Below are 25240 nucleotides of genomic sequence, written 5' to 3'. Positions count from 1 at the left end.
CAAAAAAATATCTGCGTTTAGCTTTTTTCATTGCTGTTGACAATTTAGTTTGAGTAAATAAGCACATTGCATAAATGCAATTATTTTATTTGGCGCACTGAATTCTGTAGAGTAATTTTGCACCTGAGTAGGCCAAGGTGTTTTTGTGCAAGGCTTTGCAAGAACAGTCCTTTAATTCAAGACAGATCTTGACGGATTTACTTTTTCAGTTTGTTTTCACTCCTCTTTCGCTCTGAAGATTTTCAACATTAATAATATTGTTGAGATGTATTGATACATATAATTCGAAATAACTCGATTATTGGGCAAACGTTGAATTCATAATTCATATTCTTGATACTTCAACTAAGAAGGTTACGTTACGATTGATCAGGTTTACCGGAGTAATGTGGGTATTGTTTAGTTTATTGCGCTCAAGTTCCGTAGAAGTAAATTACATTGCGTAAAATAGCCCGATTTGTACTTATATAAAATTCATAATTTATTCTTTAAAACTCAGTTTTCTTTTTTGTTTTAAGTGTTTATTGCTCTATATTTTCAAGAGTGGGTGATGAAATTGAATTAATTCGAAATGTTATGTACCCAGAAAGCTGTTACTTTCATTAGTAGTTGTGCTCGATTCGTTGTGCAAGTAAGAGTATACATTTTCTGCTCTTTATTCTACGAAGTCAAATTAATTTATTTCTAGCGTTTTTCTGTTTTAGGATGGGACCTACAAATGCTTATTCAGATGTTTTTCTCAAGATATTGAAAAAAAAGCAACACCTAAACGTACTGTGAAGCTTAGTAAAGCGATGAAAGCGTACCTAGAAAGAGCTCGTACTTACAGTTAGTTCACTATTCATTTTATGTTCTCATAATGATTTTATTGTACCTTATATAAATTGAGTGAAACTGCTTAACTCAATTCACGTTTTAGATGAGTTCATTACTCAAGAAAATCAGCTATTTAATGTTGGAAAAAGACATTTAGCCAATATGATGGGATTAGACCCAGAAAGCCTTACACAAGAACAAATAGATGTAAGTAGTAAACAGTAACTGCTCTTAATAATTTTGTTATTGTCACTTAAGCTGAAGTTTTAAGTGTTCTATAACTAACACCCCCCCCAAAAAAAAAAAAAAAACTAACACCCAATCCTGCTCACTCAAATACTAGATGTCAGTGGAGCATTTTTAAATGGAAGATGGAAATTATGTAAAAGTTTGTATAGTACGAGGTAGTGAAAATTGGGATACGAGTATACCAATGAAAACAAACATTTGCGATACTTTGATTTGTTTTTTCACCTAAAGCAGATTTTGATTCCTGTTCTATCTCAAACAATTTACCTTTCAAAGTTAATTCACATTCACTAATCTCTTGATGAGATTCCAAAAAAAAAAAATTATGAAACTTTTAGCGCACCTCGTTTTAATTAATGACTAAATGCAGTTTCTTATTGCTCAGTATATTTTATCTCATATATTTTCAATAAAATTACAATTTAATCCAAATCTGAATCCATCCATTTGTGACGTTTAATCCTGAGCAATTTATGTTTGTCATTACAATATTATTTTTAATTTTGATAAATGTTTTGTCATTTTATAAATTTTTGTATTATTTAATTTTTAGGAATCGATAGAGTATCTTTTTCCTTCAGGACTCTTTGAAAAGAAGGCACGACCGCTGATGAAGCCTCCACCAATAATATTCCCTGCTCGAAAAGATGCTCAGTTTGACGAAGCTGGTAGACCTTTTCACTTTCTATTTTACACAGGGAAGCCAAACTACTTTAATATATTACACGTTAGTATTCTACATAACTGTTGATTAATATCTAATTGATAAATACAAAGTTGATTAGAGATATAGAGTGCGCTTCTCCGTAACTATCTTCCATTTCTGGTTTGACACACCTAAAGCCAAATAAACAAAAAGCGTTAGCGGTTCTACCAGATTTTTTTTAATAAAATGACAATACATCGTATGATTGATTCTCATGCTGTTTAGCCTTTCTATGACGTACAATTTAAATTGTAAATGTATTAGTTTTATTTAACATTTAGTCGTCTGTAAAGTAAATAAAAATATGTTAAACATTAGAAGATATTGAAACATAAATCAATTTGAGGACGCATTATTCGGAACAACCTGATTTTTTATTTGTTTGTCTAATATTTATTTGGAACACTTGTTTGAGACGTTTTCTTCTTCTTAATTTTAACAACTCGTTCTTGTTTAAATATTTACAGGCTTGCTATTAGCAATTCCAAATCGGTCCAGTATTTCATAATTATAACATTTTTTGCCAGTAGAAATATAATCATTCCTCGCTGAACAATCAGTACTTACTCAGTATTCGATTTCCCAAAAAAATGTGGACTTCGAAAGGGATTATAATGTCAATATATTACGATTAAGACCATTTCTTCGGCTTTATTATTAAGATAATATATATGTATCATGTGTGGGTATAACTCTACATTTCTGTTATTCACTGAGCTTCAACCGGACTGTCGCAATTTATTCATTGCTCTTTTAAGTTAACTGAAGGCGATGGAAGAAGACCTTATCCACCTTATCCTTGTTGCAGCTCCTATAACATTTCCTTAGCTTTAGAAACTGTTGCAGCATTCGCTCTGTCAACGCAGATGAACCTTAATATTTGTTCCAGCTGCTGAGGTAGTTCCATCTGATTTTTTTTTTCGAACTCTTCATTTAAGAAGAATAAAGCAATGTCCTACTTCTCATTTTCATAGTTTACCTAGCTGGCAAAGCTGTTAATAAACAAACTGAACCAATTCTGGCTAATACGACAAATGTTTGATTGACTGGGTTGTTGAGAGAACTCTCAGAACACCAGCCGCGCATTTTTCATCTCCACAGCCCTGGAAAACTAAGTGATTCCAAGAACTTCTTTTTCTTTGTAAGTCTGTAACATAGAACTGACTTCGTCTGCCATTGCCTTCATCCACTCATCCGATGCTGGTGTCGCACTGGAGAGCGCACCCTTTCTTAGGAATCTTTGAAAGTAACACTTGATCCTCTTCAGATAGCTGACTTTTATTTTCTTCAGTAGCTTCAACCACTTTATGACTAAATTTTTTGTTTGTAAACTTAACTTAAACCGAACATACAGAATATCCTCGTGAAATGTAGCAATTACAACCACTAATTAATATTAAAATACAAACGAGTTCAGATAGTCTAAATAAGAGGTTAAATGTTAAATGCTAAATACACTTACATAGAAGTCCACGCATGTGTAACAGCATGTATAAGTTGTTAGGAAATTATTTTGAAGTCTTTTAAAAAACCTTTAAAATTCTAAGTATTCGTTTCATTTCATTTAAAATTACAAAATTATAATGGCTAACATACTTCTAAATTAGGCAGTTAGGGGATTTAGCAATCATTGTAAACGCTACTTAATTAATCTAATTTCGTCTCCAACAGAAGGTGTTGGCTTTATTATTATAAAAAGATAAAGATCTACTAACTAAATAATAATAACCTGCGCTTTTACGGATTCAGCACTATGTTAAAACTAAAAACTTACTAGTTAATAATTTAAAATAAATGTTAATGTGTAACGTATGTATCTTATTTTCTTATTATTATAATTGGGCAAGGTAACAAAGCGCTGGACGCTAACTGTTAAATCTCATCCAGAAATTGAAATCAGAATATACATACAGTCTGCTACTTTTTTGAAATAGTAAAGCCTTGCTCATTTTATTTAAAAAACATACCCATAGTTGATAGCCAATATTTTCAGGTAGTTAAACAAGTTAATCAAGATTTTGGAAGACACTAAATATATTAATTAAATACTTTAAGTTACATTTTTATAATATAAAAATTTTGTTACTTAAAAGAAATTTAGAAAGCTTTTATTAAAAGTTTCTAAAAATGTATGCCTACTGTTTTTCCTTAGTGTTAATTATTTTTATCTTTGAAGGATCTCGTGACACAAATGCAAACTCTGAACGCTATTGAAGATGAACAGTTGAAGAAAAATATGTCGATTTCTTCCACCAACAATATGTTGTATGTATCTGTAAAATATTAAGTTGTAATAATAAGTTTCATTCATTAATTCATTTATTTTTGCAATCTATACTATTAATTGTTCATAAATTTCATTAGAGTTTAGATACTTTTTTTATTGTTTTGTTCTTCAAGTTTTCATCGGTTTCTCAATAAATATGAAAAACATTATTTTTGGGGGAATCTTTTTTAAAGATACAAAGGACTTTTATTTTTATTCCACGGAGGAGTAAGGAGGGTTTAAAAAATAATGATAACTGATTCAATGAATTTAACGAAGAACCGTTTTAGAAAATGGTTGAGTTATGCAATAATTTTGTTTATATTTTACCCTAAAAGGGATGTTACAGGTTCACAATGGATATCCAAAGAAGAGCTTGAAAAAATGGTTGTTGAACCTTTGACTGATTTTGAGGTTGGTCCGTATTTTTTAATAAAATAATATATTGAAAATAATTATTAGTTTTAAATCAGAGTAAAAAAAAAAAATCAACTCTCGTTTTATTATTATTAAATTAATTAGTCTAAAGTTTTAAGCATTTTTTTTAGAAGTAATTATAATTAACAATTCTTCTAATTTCTTGGCGTAGTTTTGAATAAAATTGCACATAATCAGTACCTTTATAAAATTACAGTCAATTAATTAAATAGGTTTTTTTAATTTACTGTTCTCAGTACAAGAATTTTTTAGCTGCCGCTGAGCGTCTCCTTGCCCATAAATATTCTGCTTTTGCGAAAGAAATCATAATGAAATACAGGAAGACTCTGATGGAGATGACGATGTCATTTGAAGCGCCAAAGGTACCTTTTTTATTTTATTTTTAGTGACAATCTTGACAATTTTTTGAAAAGGGTTACTACAGGCACGCCAGGAGACGAGGTTTAAAAGAATAGGATCCTGTACCGAGCAGCTTAAACTTATCTAGTGGTACTGCTTCAAATGTGAAATCTGGGAATTTATCAGATTTGATGGCGAACTAAAGGAAAGATATTTTGTCCTTCTACGGGTTTCATCGAGCCTAAAATGCTGGTCCTCAACCCCATTCGATTAGAAGCATCTCTTTCATACGAAAAACAGAGAAACGTAGTTGATCCACAAAGGTACACTGGCACCGTGACTTAGATAGCGATTAAAAGGCAGCAGATGCTCCGATCAGCGAAGGATCCCAGAAAAAACAACCACCAGAAATCCATCTCACCCAGCATCGGAAATAAAATAAAAATACTTAATTGTTTTAAGAATTCAGTAAAAAGAAAAATGCTAGCAAGCTGAAGGAATAACAGGGATTTATTAAGGACCGCCAGTAATCCAGCCATCGCACGGACTGTCTTCTCCTTTACTTCTTCTACCTGTTGGAGTTCAGTTCTACAACTTACTGAGAAACTTCCGTCTAGAATTTGTGATTATACATGGCCTACTTATCCACGAAGATTACTAGATTTTGCTCGCCGTATAATTCCTAAAGTTGATATTCTTTCTTATCATCCAGGAACCTTTAATTTCTTACGGTATTATATTTACAAAGGATTTTCTTCTCTCAGATATTAAGTATCCTTTTGTTACATTTAGTTCGAACTCATTTCTCATATCCATTCTTTAACTCCTGTTTTACAATGGCCAGCCCTTCGAGAAATGTTTTTGATCTGCAAGGCTTTTCGTAATAAGGAAAACATTTTTTTACACCTAGCCAACTTACCTTTTATTTTTTTCTTTAATATCGTTTTTAATAGCTCGGTGACTAGTGACCCCAGGTATTTTAATTCTTAACATCTTCTAACTTTAACAGTTTAACTTGATATAGGGTTCATTCACTTGTACTCTTTATTTAGTAAACCAGGATTGTCTGTGTCTTTTTTTTTATTATTTACATAACATATTCTATTAAAAGAAAATATTATATCCCTTTTGGCACCCTTTCTTTAGCTGATTTTTCAAGAAAGAGTTTGTTTCAAGGCGATACATCTCTCTTTCATAGTCTGTTCGAAAAAAAAAATCAAAAGAACCATATCTAATTTTTAGTGATGCTGTATAATGCTTTTCATTTTTGTTTTTTGTTTTTTCTTAATTGTTGCCTATTGTTTAAACATTTTACCCCAATAAACCTTTCTATGAAAGAAGTTTTGTTAAAGAACAACAAATTTTTCACCGGATTTAGAAATTTCAGTTAGTAAAAAAAATCTTTTTTTCAGCCAGAATATGATGAAAATGGAAGAGCATTTATTACCGTTAAAAGTAAGTATTCATTTTAAAGAATTCTATTTTTCTATTAATTTGAAATTTTTGTTGAGTGATTGTTAAAAGTAGAGTTAAAAAAAAAACAAAAAAATACACTCTTTCAGTGAGAATTCATGAAAGTTGTTTAATTCAGTTCGCACTTCACTAATTTTTATTCATCCTGTTTAGGGCAACTAACACCAAAAATTCTCCCAAAAATGTTTACTTTTGATAAAATTCTCCCCAAACTTTATTTAAATTTCGAATTTAATGCTTTATTTTATTTTTTGTACATTCAATGTGAGAATGGAATTTAGAAATTTTGTGATTTTTAAGACAGTTTCGAAACAAAGCAACAAGAATATGTCACACTAGCTTTCTGAGTCGTTGGATTTTTTTTTTATATTTTGTGGAATTCTCACGCATTTCTCTAGATCCATTTACAGTTATACAGCTTTTGGATTGTTTAAATTTGAATATTTACTAGTTCAAATGGGGAAAGGAAATAGATAGATAGTACCTAACAGTGTAGGCTCAATCCTACAATCTTTAAACTACAGTCCCCATTACCTAGTAAAAACTATATTGCTCTTTAAATGATAAGTCATATAAATAAATTAGTTTAAAAGTAAACAAAATATTAAGTAAATATATTTTTGCCACTTTATTTAACTCAAGAATGCATTGATATAAATGATATTTACTTTTTAAATGTTTTCCTCAGATTGTCCACGAAAGAATGCTAGAGCTAACGTCACCGTGAGGAATCCAGGAACAGGATTGTTATCTATAAATGGCAAAGATATAGAATATTTTACAACAGTCCAATCCAGAAACCAGGTTAGTAATATTTAAATAACTGCACACGAACTTTCCCGACTTTATAGAAATTGTTTTGATCAATGCCATGTTTATTCTTTTTTTTATAGTTCGTATTGAGCATTTAAAAGTTTTGGTGAGTTGGGTGGAAATTTTATAGAAATAGTGGGCATATCCACAAAACATTTAACGTACCCACATCAGTTGGTTAAGATGTATCTTGTTTAGCTTTAACATGATGATTGGTGAAGTAGATCCCATCCTTATCTACAATTCGTCCAATTGTTCATTTTTTTCCACCAAATTTTCATTTTTTGTGTTCGCATCTTGAAGGTTATGGCCTTAGAACGTAAATATCCGCTCCAAACAGGTTTTAAGACAGCTACAATTGGTTCTCCAAGTGCTACGATCCACGGGTTCCAAAGTATTGGCTTTCATCAATCTACAAAATATTTTTCAATCCTATCTTTAACAGCAATGGCTAGTACTAGTGTACCAGATTTTAAAAATGAAAGTTTCGCATTTTTAATTTATTTTTATCACATATTTCATTACTATGTTTCTCAAATACCGTCGCAAATTCATTTAAAATTGGCTGCAATTTTGGGTGTTTCTTCAGGATCCAATGGATCTGTTAATTAGATCTAGTCCTTTATGATTTATTAAAGGAGTAAATTTAAAAATTAGTTATACTTGAAGAAATCGGGTGCAATATGCCTTGAATGTGAACTAATAAAAACAAAATCCTACTGTCCATTCGTTCTTTAAAATGTTCTATTTATTTTGAAATAAATATTTATAGTTGCGTTTATAACTTTATCTTTGTGCTTATCAGTTGCCATTACACCGAATTCCTGAGTTTAAGGAAGTAGATACTGTTATCAATCTGAAAATTGAAAGTGTAATTTTAATACGTCTTTTTTTTTAACAAATAAATGCATAATATAAATTGGAATTAAATTCTAAATTTCAGTTAAAAGTTCGAAATTTATGGAAAATTAGCCAATTGGAAATAACAGTTTTTTTTTTAATTTGCATTTTTTAAATTTTTGAAATGATTGCAAGGAATTTTATTAAACTTGACAGAAATGTTGAATTTTATTTAATTATTTATTGTTTGCCCACTCCACTAGTACTCGCACTTTTATCTTTAGTACTAGTACTAGTAAAACTCTGGAAAATTGAAAATTAGACACGTAATTATGCAATATTACTCAAAAAACACAAATAATTCTGCAAAATTGACTAGCCCTATAGAGATGACTTAGTCCCTAGGTCAAAAGCTTAGTTCTTCTTTGGACAGTTGAATCTTCCCAAAATACCTCATTCTATACTCGGCAAGAATTGGGCATACAGCCAGAAAATGGAGAGTATCTTCTTTTGCTTTCAAGTTGCACATGGTACAATCCCAATTGGCTTCAGTGGACCATGGTTTATAGTTTAGACCCAGCATATGACACCTCGTTCGGAATACTAGCCTCATCGTTGATAGCTTCTGCTCATCTGAAATTTATGACACATAATCTACACATGAGAGCAGCTCTTTATAAAGAATGTAGCGTTCCGAACGGGTTGCCAAAGCCATCATTTCCTCACCATGACCACGGCCCACCAGCTCCACAATCCTACCCATTCTGACGGACAGTTCCTGGCCATTACCGCGTACAATTTCTATATCGCTGTCGTACTTCCCAGCGAGGTCCAGCAACGTCCTGTACCAATACAATTTCCTTGCCATTTCTTTATTGGCTATTTGTTGCGTAAGCCTGGTATTCACGTGTTTTAAAGTCTTTAATATGTATATAATATGTAAGTCGCAGGGTATAAGCATTCATAGACTTTAATCCCGTTTCCAAAAAAAGCATGTAATTCGGGGTACACTGGGGCAAGGCGAAAAGCTTCTTTATAAAATAGCGCAGTAATTTTTCCACCGCCGTATACTCTTCGAATCCCCATATTTGGGCTCCATAACAAATAACTGACCTTGACACTGCTCTAAATAAAGTATACTTTGCCGACATTGGGATATCATTCACACCGATATATTTATTCCACGTACAGTTAATGCCGTCTTTAGAGGTGGACAACTTCTCTTGAAAGTGCCGGCCCAATCTAAGCTGCGGAGTGACCCCTATACCGAGGTATTGTAATAGTTTACAATTTCAATACTGCTTCCCTCCCAAAACCATTTTACATAACGAAATAGCTAATGATCTTTCTTCCTTTTAGAAAAATCGTAAATTTTTTTTTCTTAATTAGGACACTAATTAAATCATTTTCCCGAAAAAACAAGGGATTTTATAGGGTGAGGAGGTGGTGTCGGATGGTTTCCCTCTGTTTTAATATAATAATGAAAATTGAATGAGTTTTTGAAGTTTCAAGTTTGAAGAAAAAAGAATGACAAAATTGTGAAGTTCTTAATTTTTTTTTTTTTTCAGTTTTCCCCGATTTTTGAAAATCAATCGAGCTGAAACCTTTAAAATATTCTTTACTCTAACTATTAATTCAAGTACATATAAAAATAAGTTGAAAATTTTATGGGTGAAGGTAATTTTAGAATTGGTTCCAGATTAAAGAACCATTTCTATGCATTTTTCATATGATTCTCGTGAAGTTTATAATACGTTAAAGAAACTTCGTTTTCTAATGCAAGTAAAGCAAACGCTTATTTTTTTTAATTGGTGCTTAATGACCATCTGCCAAATAAAGAATCGTAAACGGAGCAGCAGATTATACTATACTGTTAACTTCGGGCAAAATAAATTAAACTCCCCTTAATAGTTCAACTTTAACTGCTACTAGTAGCATATTTGAGCCCTAGTAGTCATATTAGTATTTGCTTGCGCGTAATTAAGAAAAAATAGTAAGATATTAAATTCTAATGTACGAGTATTTCTTGGCACAATTTATTTTTGTTCTAGATTATATTTTGACCTGTAAGTTTTCAATAATTTTAACGAATTGTTTGTGTAAAACCTTGACACCCAAATAAAATTAAAGAATAATTGACTCGTTAATATATTAATTTATAAAGATAAATAAATTGCTGCTATTTGTAGTAAATAGGAATGAGCGCTATGTATCTTTACAACTGTCATAGCTTAAATAATTCGTTTATTCTTTTGCTGTACTTGAAGCGTTGGTCTATTCCCAAACCTTCTAGCGTTTACAGACGCAATTAGAAAATGATCTAAGAGTCCCAGGATCAAACAGAAAAACTATTAGTTTTTATTATTATTTTCTTAAAAACTTGAATGTGACATTTTATTTGATGTTTGCGGTAAACAAGTTTAATTGAATTTTAGGAGAAATTTTCGAATATGAATTTATACACATTTTTTAGAAAACGGTTAGTTGCGCACGAGTACACGTAAGTGAGAAGTACATTATGTGCAAATATATAAATTGTTAAAGTGACTAAAAACCTTCTTCATTCACTTACTTTTATCTTCTGCAGTTATTACAGTTAAATTCTGACAAATATTTAAAAGTATGGGTCGTCTTAGAAACGATAAATTTAAATTAAGTATTGTTTTACATCAACAATCACTGTCCGGTGTTGTTTTAACGAGACAACGCTGTCCAGATGGTGGCTAATTAATACAAATTTGACGCGTCTTAATACAAATTAATATAAAACCTGTAGAAGATTTTAGTTCTGCATTGAATTGTGCGTTTTCAATCTTTTTTATTACAGACCTTGAAACAATAATTTGTACTTCATATTTACATTTCACAGAAAACTAATAAAATAATATTTTCCGTGGAAAATCTTTTAAATAAAAGTGATTATTATATAAGGAGCGAAACGAGATCAACTGACAACTTAAAAGTAATGTTTCCCTTGAATCTTTAATTTCTTTAAATTTAATTTTTTAGAAACTTTTTTGTACTAAGTATTTTGGGAAGTGGTTCTTCAAAAGGGTATATTTCAATTTGCACCCTGAGAATCTTCTCACTATGCCTAAATGCTTGAAACATGTATATTGCTTATTAAATTCTGCTTGCTTTCAGCTGAACGTCTTTTTTTTTTTTTTAATAAAATTTGATTTGTACTACTTTATTTTGACGTGAAAGTACATATTGTTCCTAAAATGGTGTGATGAATAATTATGTAATGAAGTGGTAAATTATTACTTTGCTTAACTGGTACTGACTGCAGCCCATGAAGATGTGTAGGTTGAAGCAGTTGTGCCCTTAGATTTTATCTTTATCTGGTTACTAATGAACTCTGATGTATAGGGATACTTTTTTAATTGCTACGGAAAAGTTCATTCGCAATAATAGTAAACAATGGCGTAATAACTTTGAAGCCTTGCATATCTATCTAATTAAAAAGCGAAGGCATGAATAATTAAATACTAATGAAAATAATATATTATTGGAATAGATTTGCTACTATTTGGCATTTTTTATTTAATATTTTGTGTTAACCGCGATTTCATCTGGTCTCCTCATGGCACCTATTTGTCCTTAATCATCCTGACATTGATAATAATAACAAGAATCGCTAATTGATTATCTAAAATTGTTTTTAATTCTTATTTCATGTAAGTTAGTCAATTTAATTTCCGAAATAATGAGTTTTATTTACCATTTTAACATTTGAAAAAAAATTCTTATCACAGAAACAATGAATAAAATTACTAAAAATATTGAAATTCTTAAGAGATTTATGGAGCGGATTGATGATGTGAATGACCGAACGTCCTTGTTTGCTTTTTTTATTTTATTTTATGAACTGAGTCAATGAAGTTAAACACCGTATCCTACCATGTTCTATAGATTAGTAGAATTAGCTGTTAACTTTTGTTATTTTATTTTTTTTTGTTACGCATGTGAAAATTAACAGCATACACTTGTTAAACTTATTTTAAAGAGCTAGATTTTTAAACAAAAATTTAAGAACTTCATTAAACATTAAACGTTGTTTCTAACTTCTGAATTTAAGCACTGATGAATCTTTATCTTTTATGAATCAATTGATTTGTATTTGATAGAACAATCAAGGCATGGAATGCTTACAACGTTCTCAATACTGTTTTAATTCAGTGTTTTAATTTTGTTTAATCAGTTCCTTTTTGAGCTATAATGTTAACGTACTTTCATAAATAATTTCTAAAAACCATCTTTTCGGACTATGGGACGTCGAAAAAGATAATTATTATTATTTTTTTTTTTTTCATTTTTATTACTTCTATTTGAAATTTTTACACAGGAAAATTAATTTTATTGTTTTTGTTTTAATGGTTCTCAGTAATTGCTACTTTAGACAACTCTTTAATGTGTCTAATCAAAGAACGGTTTTGTCTTTAATTGCTTAGGAGTCTCGAAAATATTCCATGGACACTATGTTGCAAAAATCGTTTAACAAAAATCAACTAAAAGATTAATAGTTTTCTAAATTCTGAAGTTTTTCATGAAGCAGCTCCCTTATGTTTAGTTTTTAAAAAATGAAATATATTAAATTTAGAATGCTTTTTTTTTTTCTTTATAAATATGTTAATCTTTTAAACAGTTATTTTGTATTTATTTCAACGAAACTCAAATTTAAATTAGTAAAAATTAAAATTATAAATTTATAGGCATCACTATAATAGAGAATACTTTTAACAGAATAAAAAGTATTGCTTACTGTGATCTACCCACTTAAAAAACATGTACTAAAATTAGAAACCACTGTAAATAGAATTACACGGGCAGCTTTCTTGAAAGGATAAATATCATTTAAAAAAAAAACATTAAAAAATTTAGGATCACAGTTCTATTCGCCTATTACATCATCAAAACTGGTACATGTTTTATAAGGTTTTAAGAATTGATATTATCTCATTAATAATAGTATGTTAATGTTCTGGAACTTAAAAGCAGAATTACTAACATCGTTTTTCCTCTACGAACATGCAAAATTTATTATCGTTATTTTGTTAATAATTCATTCGCTAGAAAAAATCTTTTTTCTTACTACAGTTTATGTAATGAAATTTTCTTTAAACCTTAATTTGTACAATAAAAAAGAAAACTTTAGAGAAAAAATGGCATTTTATGCGTCATATTTTCTGTAAGTTTAAAATTTATAGAATTGAATTGCTTTTTGAATTGTACAGTATTAGGGCAAACACATTATCATTAAAATGGTTAGCTTAACCAATATTTCTCCCAAAAACTGTCATTAAAAAAAAGTTTCTCTGGGAAAATCTTTTAAATAAAAATATGTAGATGAATGAAAAATCTCAACTAATGAAAATCTGTTAAAAAAAGTGGCATGTTTTTCTTTAGACTTGTGTGCTGGTTACACACATGTACATCTAAAACTTTCACTTGAAACATTTTTCTGTACAAATCGTCTTAAGGAGTGGGGGTAATGAAGCTTTCCATGAAAAGTGGGTCCGTTCATCTGCGGCAAGCAGAACAAAATTGAATCCATTTTAATGAGATAAGTATGAAATATTTTTTTAAACTTAATTATTTTCCTTTTTATAAAGTAATTTAATTTAATAAAAATAAATATCTAATACAGCTTCAACTTTAAAAACCTTTTCTTTATTATTATTTAGGACATCATGTAAAGGTGTACTCGCTAAAATCTTGTTTAATTCTCTATTACAATCGGTTAAAAATTGTTATGTCGACTAACGCAGAAGTTCTGAAACTTAGTTGTGTAATTTCTCAATAGAGTTGTATCCCGTTTGTAATAATTTTATATCAAGAGTGTTTATTTTAAGAAACTTCTGGTTTATTATTTAAAAATAAAAATGTTTGCAGAAAATCGCCTGACTAAAATAGAGGATCTATTAAAAAAAATTTAACTAACAAAATTGCCAGAATAAGTTTGATTGTGTTTTACACGATTCTTTTTTGTTTAAAGTCTCACCTATTAATAAGTTACATTAAGGAGGCGTTCTTTAACAAAATAAAAAAAATGAACTGAAAGGAGTCTCACAATAGAGAGGAAATCCGAGATGTTTCACTATTCTTCAAGGATTTGTTACATGTGAAGTTCTCATTGTTATCGCAGCGTATTGTTTATCCAGAATTAACTGAGTATGGCTCAATTATAATTTTTTTTTTTTTATGTTGTTCATTTGCATTTAATTTTTGTACTTTTTTTTCCTGTTCGCAATAAACCAACAGTTGCAAGTGATCCGTGGTTTCCATTACTGTGTAACGCAAGTGGGCACATATTTACCTAAAATAAATATTATTTACATCTCTTGATTTTCTCTTAAATCATTTTTAAACAGGCTGTTTTTATTGAAAAAAAGTACTCACTATAGAAAAGACGTATTCATTAACAATTCATTTTATTTAATTATTCGTATATAAAATTTTTGTATCATTTTTAAATTTCACTAAAACTGTAGAATTCAATGAAGTAGGGAGAATTTAATAAAACCAAATAAATCCTTTAGGAAATTCGAACTTTTGGCCAAGCGATTTCCTTTAATTTTCCAATGATTAGCAACTTGTGCCACAATAGTTCATCTGGGGTTTCAGTGGCGAAGGCTTCCCTGGTCAATATTTAATGGGAGTATTAGCAACTCATTTATACCTCATTATTATATTACTGCTAGGATGAATAATACATTAGAGAGATATGTTATCCCTCATTATTCCTTTACCTGGACAGCTCCTAAAAATTTATTCAAATAATAATTACATGAAATGTAACACGAAATTTTTAAAACTGATTTCTAGAAATTTTTTTTATCATTTATTTAGTAACAATCAACGCATTGCGTTATAAACAATAAGGGTGACAATAAGCAACATTCACACATATCAGAGTGGAGAAGTTACCCAGCGGTAACACTCCAATAACATTCTACATTCTACTGACTCTCTTTATCAGAGAGGAGATCGCGAGGCCACTGTCTTTTAAGACGTTTGGAAGTGTTGTCTGGAAATGTTCTGGAAGATAGATGTTGTACAAGTGGATTGTGTTGAGATTGAGTGTTAAGATGGAATTTTCTGTATCGTGTTTTTGCAACTTTGTGACCAAAGGAATGTTCAAGTATGTGTGAATGGTTTGATTGGTGACGTAGAAAGGAGAGTTTAACTGTAGAGCGAAGAATTTTAGACTGCAAGGACTGGATCCTTTGCTGAGTTGAGCGTTTGGTTGAACCATAGTTCGATGTCATAAGCCCAGACTGGCTTTAATATACTTACATATATAAGTCTTTTGTTGTCCAGAGTGAGTTTTGATCTGTTGTCGAGTAGTCTTTTCAGTTGTCGGAAGCGTCTGTTGAGTTCTGTTTTCTTAAGTCGAGTATTTAAGACTTACATGTAAGTCTTCTGTCAAGGTAAAGCCCAAGGTAGCGGACTACGTTGACTACTCTAGAAAATTAAAAAAAATAAGATCAAAAAATCTATTTTGTAGTGATTCTCAAGTTGAGGGATTTCAGTTTCCTGTGATTTTTTTCAATTATAAGTTTATTTGGAAATTTTGTAAGTTCTAGTAAAACAAAGAAATTGCGTGTAGCAGTTTATCCTACTACAAATGGTCGTTTTTTGTAGTAACGAATATTTCCTGCTAAAACATTGTATGATACACAATTAGCCAACAAAGAAATAAGAGAAAAAGCAATATTTTGTTATGTGTTCTCAAAATATTATCTATTATGCTTAAATGGAAATATTTTCCGTGGGGAATCCAGTTGGGGAAAGGAATGTTTCGAATGAGTCATAAGATTGCATTTACTAAACGCGTTGATTGAATGAACATGGGTTATGACAAAATGAAAGTTCTGAGTAAAACCTTATTCGACTTTCTCTACATTATTTATTGCAGATTCTAATTTTCACATGAACAAATACTTAACTGAATAAACAGATATCTAAAGGAGAATAATAAATTAAGTGGCATCGTTAGAATTTAACGCAATTAAATAAATTTTAACTTGCTGGCCTGAATCAATGTAAGTTTTTTAAAGTGTAATACCGTTTTATTCTAGGAAACTGTAACGTATTTAGACTCAATTGTTTGGAAATACCACAGTCTGTATTAACATCTTAGTACAGTTTAATGTAAACTTGCAGTTCATTTTAAATGTTGATCAGTTGATTATTGCTATTATTATAATGAGTGTAGTTTTTAGATTTTTCATATATATCCAATATTTATTTTAAGTTTAATTAATAATCTTCTAATTAACGTATAATTTTCAATAAATACTATGTTTTTAACATAATTTATTAAGTTGTTACTGTTTAGTAAAATTATAGGAGATTCATCCTGTTGTTTATTTATATTAACTAAAGATATCTGCAACATTGCAGACCGTGACAACTGTGTTTGTTTATTTAGGTATATTTGAATTTTTGTTTTCTTTCACTTTGTTTATAACCGCGTTATTTGTTACAAGTGGCTATTTTGGTTCTTAGTAATGTTCTCAGAAAATAAACTAATTCTGCGTGTTTCTCAGGTTTTGTAAAAAAAAAAAAAACACAACTAGAAAGTGCCCTGTTTTACTTTATTTAAACAAGAAAACTAAGCGTACGTACGCGCACACACACGTTTTCTTTTATTTCATTGTTGAAACGTTCACTATTTGTGCTTGTCCACGCTGGTCTGGCTGTGCCAAAGTGACATTTTACTATGTCATAATGGTATAGATCGTTTGAATGTACCATGAGAATCCTTGCGGGCCTGGAAGACTGCCATCTTCTGGATACATTGAGTATGTGTGTGGGTTAGTGTCAGTGTATGTATGTAATGCCTATTTTTCAGGTTTGCTTTACGTTCTACTCCAAATTAGGTATCATGGACTGATGCGATTAGCAAACATACTTTACTGATTATTTGTCTCATTAATTCTCAAATAAAATCCAAGGCCCAGTCCGAGAATCGGACCCTGTACTATTAAGTTACACACCTTAGCTTTGATTGTGTCTAGCCTCTAACCGCTTGGCTATAGTGGTGTCTTCACATATGATTGAGTTTTTAACAACTATCTTTAAAACAAAAAGTCGAGAAAGCTCTCATATTCATTATTCTAGTGTTTTTCTTATTTGCTTTCAGTTTTTTTAATTTTTTTGACATCCTGTATACTTCTCATACCATTTTCTCACCTAAATGTCTATTACTACTTTTCTCCCTTAAAATTGTTTTTTGGAAATGTTCTGGGGACTTCTAATATAGGCTGTCCTAATAAGGAGCGTTAAAAGCGTTGCTAGAGTTCCAAATGTGAAGAAAACTGGCTGCGAATTGCAAGCTGATATCGAGGTCATTATGAATGATTCGGTACTTACTCGTAGAAGGAAGCATTGACAATTGTGCAGTGGATTTTTGATGGCAAGATTTGTATTCTTAGAAGATTAGACTGATTGGCAGAACCTTCAAGTTCGATGCTGTAGTTCCATATAGTGTTAATTAAATCTAAAGTGTTAAACAAAGAGAGAACAAAGAGCTCTCTACTGATAGCCGTGATCTGTTGTCAAACAGTTTTTTGAGCTGTCTGTATCGAATGTTCATTTCTTGTCGCTTAAGTCGAGTGTAAATTTTCGAAGAGTGGAAGTAATATGCAGACAATGGCTACCATTTATTTTTACATTTTGCACGAGGTCTTAAAAAAAAAATCATTAGGAGATTCTGAAAACAGACATTCACTGAAATGGAACTTTAGAAGGATCAAACTTAACATCTTTTGAAGTCCACGTAAAATTATTTTTATCTTAAAGATTTCAGTTTTAAACACATGGTATTTCCTTCTATGTGGGTGCTATTTTTGTACCAAAGTTCAATAAATTGCGTACACCTTTTAGAAAAAATTCGCATTTCTGATATGGCCAAATTTTTCAGACCCAAAACTATACATTTTCTTTAATTACATTACGTTGATATAGACAAATTAAAGCACCCTCAAAATTCGTTTTTGGTCTGATTTGTTGAATTCTCGAGCTCGTCCTGACAGGTTATTTATTTGTATTTATACAGGGTGTATACGGAGGAGTGGTCGAAACTTCGGGGGGTGATTCAGCAGCACAAATGCAACAAAAAATATTCTATTCTCTTTGGCCCGATTCTCAATAGTGTCCAGGATATTTGCATTTTTAACTTTTCCGTTGATATTCGCGTTTTTCACCATAAAAACGGCCGTAACTTTTCTATCCTTTATCCTACAACAAATCTGCTTATTTCAAACGAAAGAGCATTAAATTTCCAATAAATTTGCTTGGTACAGAGCCTCAAAACGATTCTTGTAACAAGGAAATTTCTACTTGAATGTCTAAAAATTTCGTTCTCGATGATTTTTGTTAAAATTTTCAACTGCATTTTCTCAATGGTTCATGAATCAAGGAATCACATAATTTCAGAAAAAGTTGCGCATTTATTGAGTTTCAAGATCATATGGATTTTTTAGGTTTTTAATAAAACCCTACCCCGAACAGAGGGGTGTAAATGTAGAAAACTGGGATTTTGCGAACTGACTTTTCACTACTAATTGATTCAGGAATTTGGATAGGATAATTAAAGCACTATATAATTGTATTTATAAAACAAAAAATATTCTTTTTTACCGGAAACTTGGCCAGCGATTTGCTTGTACAAGTTTTTCTATATCTGGATTCAAAGACTGAGAACGTAAGAATATATTTGGAGAATTCCTACTTCTTTTTTGTCTTTTGAAACCGAGAAACCGAATCATTCTGGCATTCCAATTAGAGTGGCAGACATATCGCTTCCAAACGTCGCCAAAACTAAGTCAGCGTGTTTATACACGTCTGCAGGCCTCCAGGCGTACGTCTTCAGTAGCTAAAGGGTTAAGGACGTCAGTTTGACACCTGTGCTTTAAAGAATTATATTTTAATCTAAATTCCGTGGGGTTGGCTAATCAGCCTAACCGAGGGATTTGTTGTGGTACCCTATAGTTGGTGCATATGTTTATTCAGTCTGTCGTGGCTCTAAAAGAGGCCTCGATGGTCCGTAAAGCCTCTCAGCCTAGTGGAAGAATGTCTTATTAAACTTGGGCACCTTCTACAAATATAAAGAAACATTCCAAAGTGTTTGGAAATTACTTAAGAAAAGACATTTTAACTTATATTTACTTTTAATCTTGTTACAATTAAACTTTGGTTCATAAAATTATTAATATATAAATCAGGAGTGTTTTTTAACCCAGTCAAGTCTTTCTTCTAATGTAAACAAATCTTCTCCATTCAGCCTTGAGTATTCAAATTAAAAATAAAATAAATATATAGGTAGGTGTGCCAAATTATGGCAAACAAGTCATTTAATAAAAAGATTATTAGAGATATTTGCGTAGCGATAATACATTCTTCTAATAAATAATATAATGGATATATAGAGAGAGAGAATAGAAGAAAGAGTGAGCTATCACTGAACTTCACTATTATGTTGTCCTTGACTGAGGGACTCTCTCACTCTTCTGTTTGGAATTAAAGTGGGGGAGATGTGTGTGTGAGAAAGATAGAGTGGCAACTATACTCAGTCACCGGCACATTTCGACATGGAGAAAGTTCCTCTGGACAGAGCCGTTAGTGTTAACTTAGAACAGAGACCAAAAGAGCCAAAGCCATCTCACAGTATAGTGTATCGTTGGAAAAGTTTTCGATCTAAGACTTTGCCATTTCACCGCCAGGAAGTTGAACTTAGGGAATCTTCATCCCTACCTCCGTTATTTAGTGAAAACGAAGAAGATGCTTTTGAGAAGATGGAAGACGATCTTACAGTTAAAATATGTAAAGATACACTTCGGCAGAATTTATTAGATGCGATGAGAGGGTCTTCTGGAGATGTCAAGCTATTATTAGAAGTGGAACAGGGTAAAGAATTAAAAAGGTACGAGATAGGACAGAATGAAATTGATATTCTCTTTTTATGGGCATGTTTTACTAAAAGAGTTGATTTATTGCCTGTATTAGCTGGCCAAGGTGCACAGATAAATTTTATTCTTTCTTCTGAAGGTATAGGTCCGCTACACTTGAGTGCTTTTTCAGGTTGTGTCGAGTGCTTGCGTTGGTTATTAGAAAATAATTGTGACATTAATTTTTCAAAGAATAAATATTCACCACTTCATTACGCAGTTTTGGGTAACTCGCCAGAAGCTCTTAAAATTTTATTGAATAACGGTGCAAACATAAATGAAACAGTTCTACATTCTGCTGTTTTGGCGAATTCAATTGAATGTTTAAAACTTCTTTTAGCAAGAAATATTAATCCCAATGCTCTAGATCCACACGGTTTTACAGCGCTACATGTAGCTGCTGACAGATGTAATGCATCAATTGTAAAGTTACTTCTAAGTTGTAGTAAAATCGACATAAACATGGCCACACCAGAGAAAGGTAATACTGCTCTTCACTTTGCAGCAGACGGTGGTGGTACTGAGTGTATATCATTGTTGCTGAGTAACGGAGGTGATGTAAATAAGAGGAATAAAAAATGGCAAACACCATTACATCTTGCTTCCAGGTCTCAGTGCACTGATTGTGTTGAATTGTTACTTAAAGCTGGATCTGATGTGACCGCTACTGATAATGAAAATAGAACACCATTACATGCTGCAGTTGGTAAAAATCTTTCTGCTTATAGTACAGTAGAACTGCTGATCAAATGGGGAGCTGATGTAAATAGCCGAGATAGGTATGGTTACACACCGTTACATGTTGCAGCTGTGAACGAATTGAGACACTGTGTGGATTTGTTAATAATGAATGGAGCTGACGTTAGTGCGCGCACTAAAGGAGGCTTAACAGCTTTAAGCATTGTTGGAAGAAAAACGCCTGCTTCGCTGAGAACTATAAGTCGAAGATTAGATGCTTCCATTTCCATAAATGATCCTGAACAGTCTTTTAAAGAGATTGAGCTGAAGTTAGATTTCCGTGCCTTACTGCAACATTCTTCTGGAGGAGAAGTAGGTCTTTTAAAGACCCTAATAGACGAGGGACAAAAAAATATGTTAGACCATCCACTGTGTTGCGCCTTTCTTTATATTAAGTGGCAAAAGATGCGTAGATTTTATTTTACGCGTTTGTTGTTAACTGGCCTGTTTGTGCTATTTTTAACATTGTATGTAATCACAGCTTTAGCTCATAATTGCTACAATGCAGCTCGCAATGTTACCAATTCTAACCATGAACATTGTGAAAAAAATTCCGCAGTTGGTGTTTTTCTTTTGAAGAATCCATTGCTTATGGAGGTCATTTGGTATGTTTTAGTTATTTTTACAGCTTTTGAAATGTCCAGAAAAATATTCGGTATAGCTGGCTATACGTCGGCCCATCAATATTTTGCCCAATGGGCAAATATCATAGAATGGTACACAATATTGAGTGTTTTCATTATTTCATTTGTGTACACCGGGAGAACTTATGAATGGCAAAATCATGTTGGTGCATTCGCTGTGCTTTGTGGTTGGACAAACCTAATGGTCATCGTAGGACAGTTACCATTGTTTGGTACTTATGTTGAAATGTTTACCAAAGTTCAAGCCGAATTCGCCAAACTTTTATTGGCCTACTCCTGTCTTATTATCGGTTTTACAATTAGTTTTTGTGTAATTTTTCCAACGTCCGAAGCATTTCAAAATCCTTTTATTGGCTTTGTAAAAGTGTTAGTAATGATGACTGGTGAACTTGATTTAGAACCACTCTTGGGTTCTAAGGATAGCAGTTCACTTCCACTAAACATTAGTGCTCATATTACATTTGTTTTATTTATACTGTTTGTTACCGTGGTGCTGATGAACCTTTTAGTCGGTATAGCTGTACACGATATACAAGGTTTACACAAAACTGCCGGTCTATCTAAACTAGTCAGACAAACGGAACTGATTTCATTTCTGGAATTGTCTCTTTTTCAAGGATACTTACCTAAACAAATCACAGAAATTCTTAAATGGAGTGCACTTATGTCACCTGCTGCCTATCGAGTTGTATTGCACGTAAAACCATTAAATCCACGAGAAAAGCGTCTACCAAGAGATATAATGAAGGCGGCTCATGAAATTGCGCGCCACAAGAGCCATTTTTATGCTTCTTCAGTCAGATCAACAGTTAGTAAAGCAGAAAAAAATGAAATGATTCTTGAACATATGCAAAGACTTGAAAGTATTCTGGAAAATCAAAGTGAGCTATTGAATCAAATATTATCATCAATGAAGAGGCCATTGCCAACGTAGCCTAGTAAGTTGTGGTTTCTTTGATATTTCTATTACTTATTATTTCTACAAATTATATTTTATTGTTAGAAATTTAATTTTTTTTGTTATTAGAAAATTAATCTCACGCATTTAAGTCACGTCGTTGATACAAAATAATAAAAAAACTAAACCTTTTAATCGTACTTTAATCTCTTTAATTCAAGTTTCTTGGAGAGGCTTGAAAATTAAACTTCTTAAAGTGTGAAAAACCACGTTCACTGCGAACTAAAAGATTGATTAGTTTTTCTTTAAAGATAATTTGTTCTAAAATGATTTATGTAAAAGGCCTAGGGGTAAGTGAGTTTTGGAGGTAGCATATATACGTCAAAATTCAAGAGAGTTACAGCTGGTCCAAAAAATACAGAATAGAATAGTAAGTAAACCAGAGTAAATATCTAAAATGTGATAGGATTTGTTTAGGGCGCTCCTCTACTTTTACGGTGAAAGTGCCTCCCGGGAAAATCCGTGCAAAAGACATTTTAGAAAGTTTAAAAAAAAAAATACTCTATCCGTTTCAGTTTTTATTTCAATAATTTCTATAAATGATTTATGATTAATTTTTGCTACGGAAACGAATTTCATCAAATGTCAAAACTAACACAGTAACAAGAATATAACAAAACTCGAAAGAGGAAGTTTCACAATCTTGCGTATTTTCTACTTTATTATTTACCAGGACTCCTGTATAAGAAAAAAAATGATTTCTATTGTAAAGGGATTTTTTCATGAATAAATCAACGAAGAGGGAAAAGGTGTATTTAAATACATTTATTGGTGCTCAGTTCATTTAGCATACCCTTCAAGGAAAAATCTTTTTTTAAATAATATACATCTTCTGCAACGGACAAGAAAATAAATAAATAAAAACCTCAACTTTTGATGTCCGATATTATTGGGCAGCGATTCGCCTGCACTTAGATTTTTCTCTTAATACTAAGAGAATTACCAATACTTTCTTACTTCTGTACTTCCCGGTGTTGTCTGTAGTGAAAGAAGGCTGTCCAGATGTTGTCAAAGTACTATGAGCTAAAATGACTTATGTTGAAATACCCTTAAAATAAATTTAAAACTTTTTCACTGCCATAAAATAAAGGATTGGCGCTCTTCATTTATTCATTGTTAATAATATTTAACAAAAAGTAATCTGTTTTATGTATGTGTTAACTTTAAAATTATTGTGAAATATATTACAATAAGAATTAAATGTTAAGCTAAATTCATTTTCAAATAGAAAAATGAAAATTCATTCCTTTATTGCATAAAAACGGATAGAGATTTTTATCGATTTATAAACTACTCTGTTCTCTGAAACTTTAGATTACAGGCTTTAGTTCAAATTCAGTTTAGTTGACATTTTGATCTTTTTCCTGCTTTTGTATTCAGTATATTCCTGGTGCTATTTTCTCTTTAAAGAGGCTACTATCCTGTTTGTGTCTTTCTGACCTGAAGATTTTTATTAGCAAGTTAAAGTGATTTTCCAGTTAAATCTCCTGAATCTTACGTGTGGGAAAAGGAGGATCTGTTGTACTTATTATGCTACTTGTTAAATTTTTCATTTTCTTAAAGTTAGCAACATTATTTTGGAACCTGAAATCCGTCGATTACCGGATAAGAGTACAATTAATATCCAATCATACTGACCAGTCATATTTCTCCATGTCTTTTTTTTATATTTATTTATTCTTCTAAACTAACTTTTAAAGGAATTTTGGCATGAAAACTATGTATTCATTATCAAAATTTTGTGAGAAAAACTACTTTTTTTGTGTGTTAATTATACTGTTTAGATCTTATACCCTTTGGAACTAACTGGCTTGAGAGGATGTGTTGATATTGAAGCTACAGTAACTGGCGGAGGGGAAACTGGTCAAGCTGGAGCCATTAGATGGGGTATTTCTTGGGCACTTCGTTCTTTTGTGAGCAAAGATATGGTGGAAACAATGAGACTTGGTTAGTTTTTTCCCTAAATTATTATATTGGCTTATTTCTTTAACTTTTGCAGCTAAATTGTCTTTTTTATTTTTAATAATTTGATTTTTTTATGTTTTATTCATTTTTTTTAATTATTACGATTACTATTCAAGATTAAAATCGGTAATTTTTAAGTAATTGTACATGTGACGCTGTGGTGAGAGAGAGGCTTGCTTAGTTGGGTTGACCACAAAGGTCATTTTGAGCATTACCCGTGTCTAGTAAGCCATCTCTACTTCTCACAAGCTAAAATAACAGACGGCTATGAAGTAAATTTGATGAGTGCTGGTGTTCGATAGCAAGACATGACGTGATTATACAAAGTATGTGTTTTGTTTAAGTAAAGAAACCTGACAGAAGGTTATCGGCGAAACCCGATTACTGAGGTAAAATCGACAGGAGTATACTTGCTTATTTGAACAATAAAGTAAAACAGTATAAACTTATTTCAATAAATGTCATTTTATTTAAAAATCCTCGTTATTTGTTACAGCCGGCCTTCTCACCAGAGATTTCCGTCGAAGGGAAAGGAAGAAGCCCGGCCAAGCAAAGGCACGTAAAAAGTATACTTGGAAAAAGCGTTAAACCTTCCTTGACAAAATTATTAAGTATGGCTAAGAGATGTAGAGCATTAATGTTTACAATAAAATAATGATGATATCACATTTTTTTTTTTTTATTAGTAGGCGTTGAGGTTGGCATTTATCTAGAAAAACGAATTTATCAAAAGAACGCCTCATTAATCCCTTAAAAACCATGAAAAAACAAATCCTTTGGTATATCGTGAATAGAATAATCACAGTAAATTAAATAGAACAGACCACTTGTTTTTTTTTTTTATTTTTTATTTTGTTGTGAACAGTTTTTGTTTATTGATCTTAACGATAATATAATAAAATACTCAAAATTTAAATATTCCCAATAAATGTTACTTGGCGGTTTTTAATAAAAGTTTCCAACTACTTATTAATAAATACTGTCACATTATTAAGTGGTTGCATAAAAAAAAAAAATTATCTCAAATATTAAAATTTC

At 31.3% G+C, this 25240-nt stretch overlaps 1 protein-coding gene and 1 long non-coding RNA gene across 4 annotated transcripts; one reads left to right on the top strand and one right to left on the bottom strand.

Moving 5' to 3' along the window:
- The first annotated feature begins 144 nt into the window (after nucleotides 1–144).
- On the top strand, nucleotides 145–24870 carry LOC141452645 (small ribosomal subunit protein uS9m-like). 3 transcript variants are annotated; one of them, XM_074125002.1, is made up of 12 exons: nucleotides 145–388; nucleotides 519–631; nucleotides 705–828; nucleotides 920–1023; nucleotides 1619–1792; nucleotides 3948–4036; nucleotides 4376–4451; nucleotides 4712–4837; nucleotides 6227–6269; nucleotides 6976–7091; nucleotides 24022–24184; nucleotides 24699–24870. In XM_074125002.1, exons 2-12 carry the CDS (start codon nucleotides 572–574, stop codon nucleotides 24788–24790), a joined length of 1167 nt encoding a protein of 388 aa, XP_073981103.1. In that variant the 5' UTR covers nucleotides 145–388; nucleotides 519–571; the 3' UTR covers nucleotides 24791–24870. The 3 variants fall into 3 exon arrangements, with proteins under 3 accessions (XP_073981103.1, XP_073981102.1, XP_073981101.1); XM_074125001.1 differs by having other exon boundaries at nucleotides 145–428; XM_074125000.1 differs by lacking the exons at nucleotides 145–388; nucleotides 519–631; nucleotides 705–828; ... (6 more) ...; nucleotides 6976–7091; nucleotides 24699–24870 and adding an exon at nucleotides 16508–22217 and having other exon boundaries at nucleotides 24022–24059.
- On the bottom strand, nucleotides 4711–10561 carry LOC141452664 (uncharacterized). Its single transcript, XR_012457526.1, has 2 exons — nucleotides 10513–10561; nucleotides 4711–7956 (listed from the first exon to the last, which is right to left on the bottom strand). It is a non-coding gene; the product is annotated as an uncharacterized lncRNA (long non-coding RNA).
- Nucleotides 24871–25240: the final 370 nt, after the last annotated feature.

The sequence above is a fragment of the Rhodnius prolixus genome, unplaced genomic scaffold, assembly GCF_049639745.1.
Source record: "Rhodnius prolixus isolate KJV_2025 unplaced genomic scaffold, Rpr scaffold_3, whole genome shotgun sequence".
NCBI classification, from domain to species: domain Eukaryota; kingdom Metazoa; phylum Arthropoda; class Insecta; order Hemiptera; family Reduviidae; genus Rhodnius; species Rhodnius prolixus.
Note: the sequence above shows the minus strand (reverse complement) of the source record. Positions and strands in the feature narration are given on the sequence as shown.

Excerpts from the sequence above, each read along its gene's own strand:
- LOC141452645 (XM_074125000.1), top strand. The coding sequence starts at position 19,541 with ATGGAGAAAGTTCCTCTGGACAGAGCCGTTAGTGTTAACTTAGAACAG.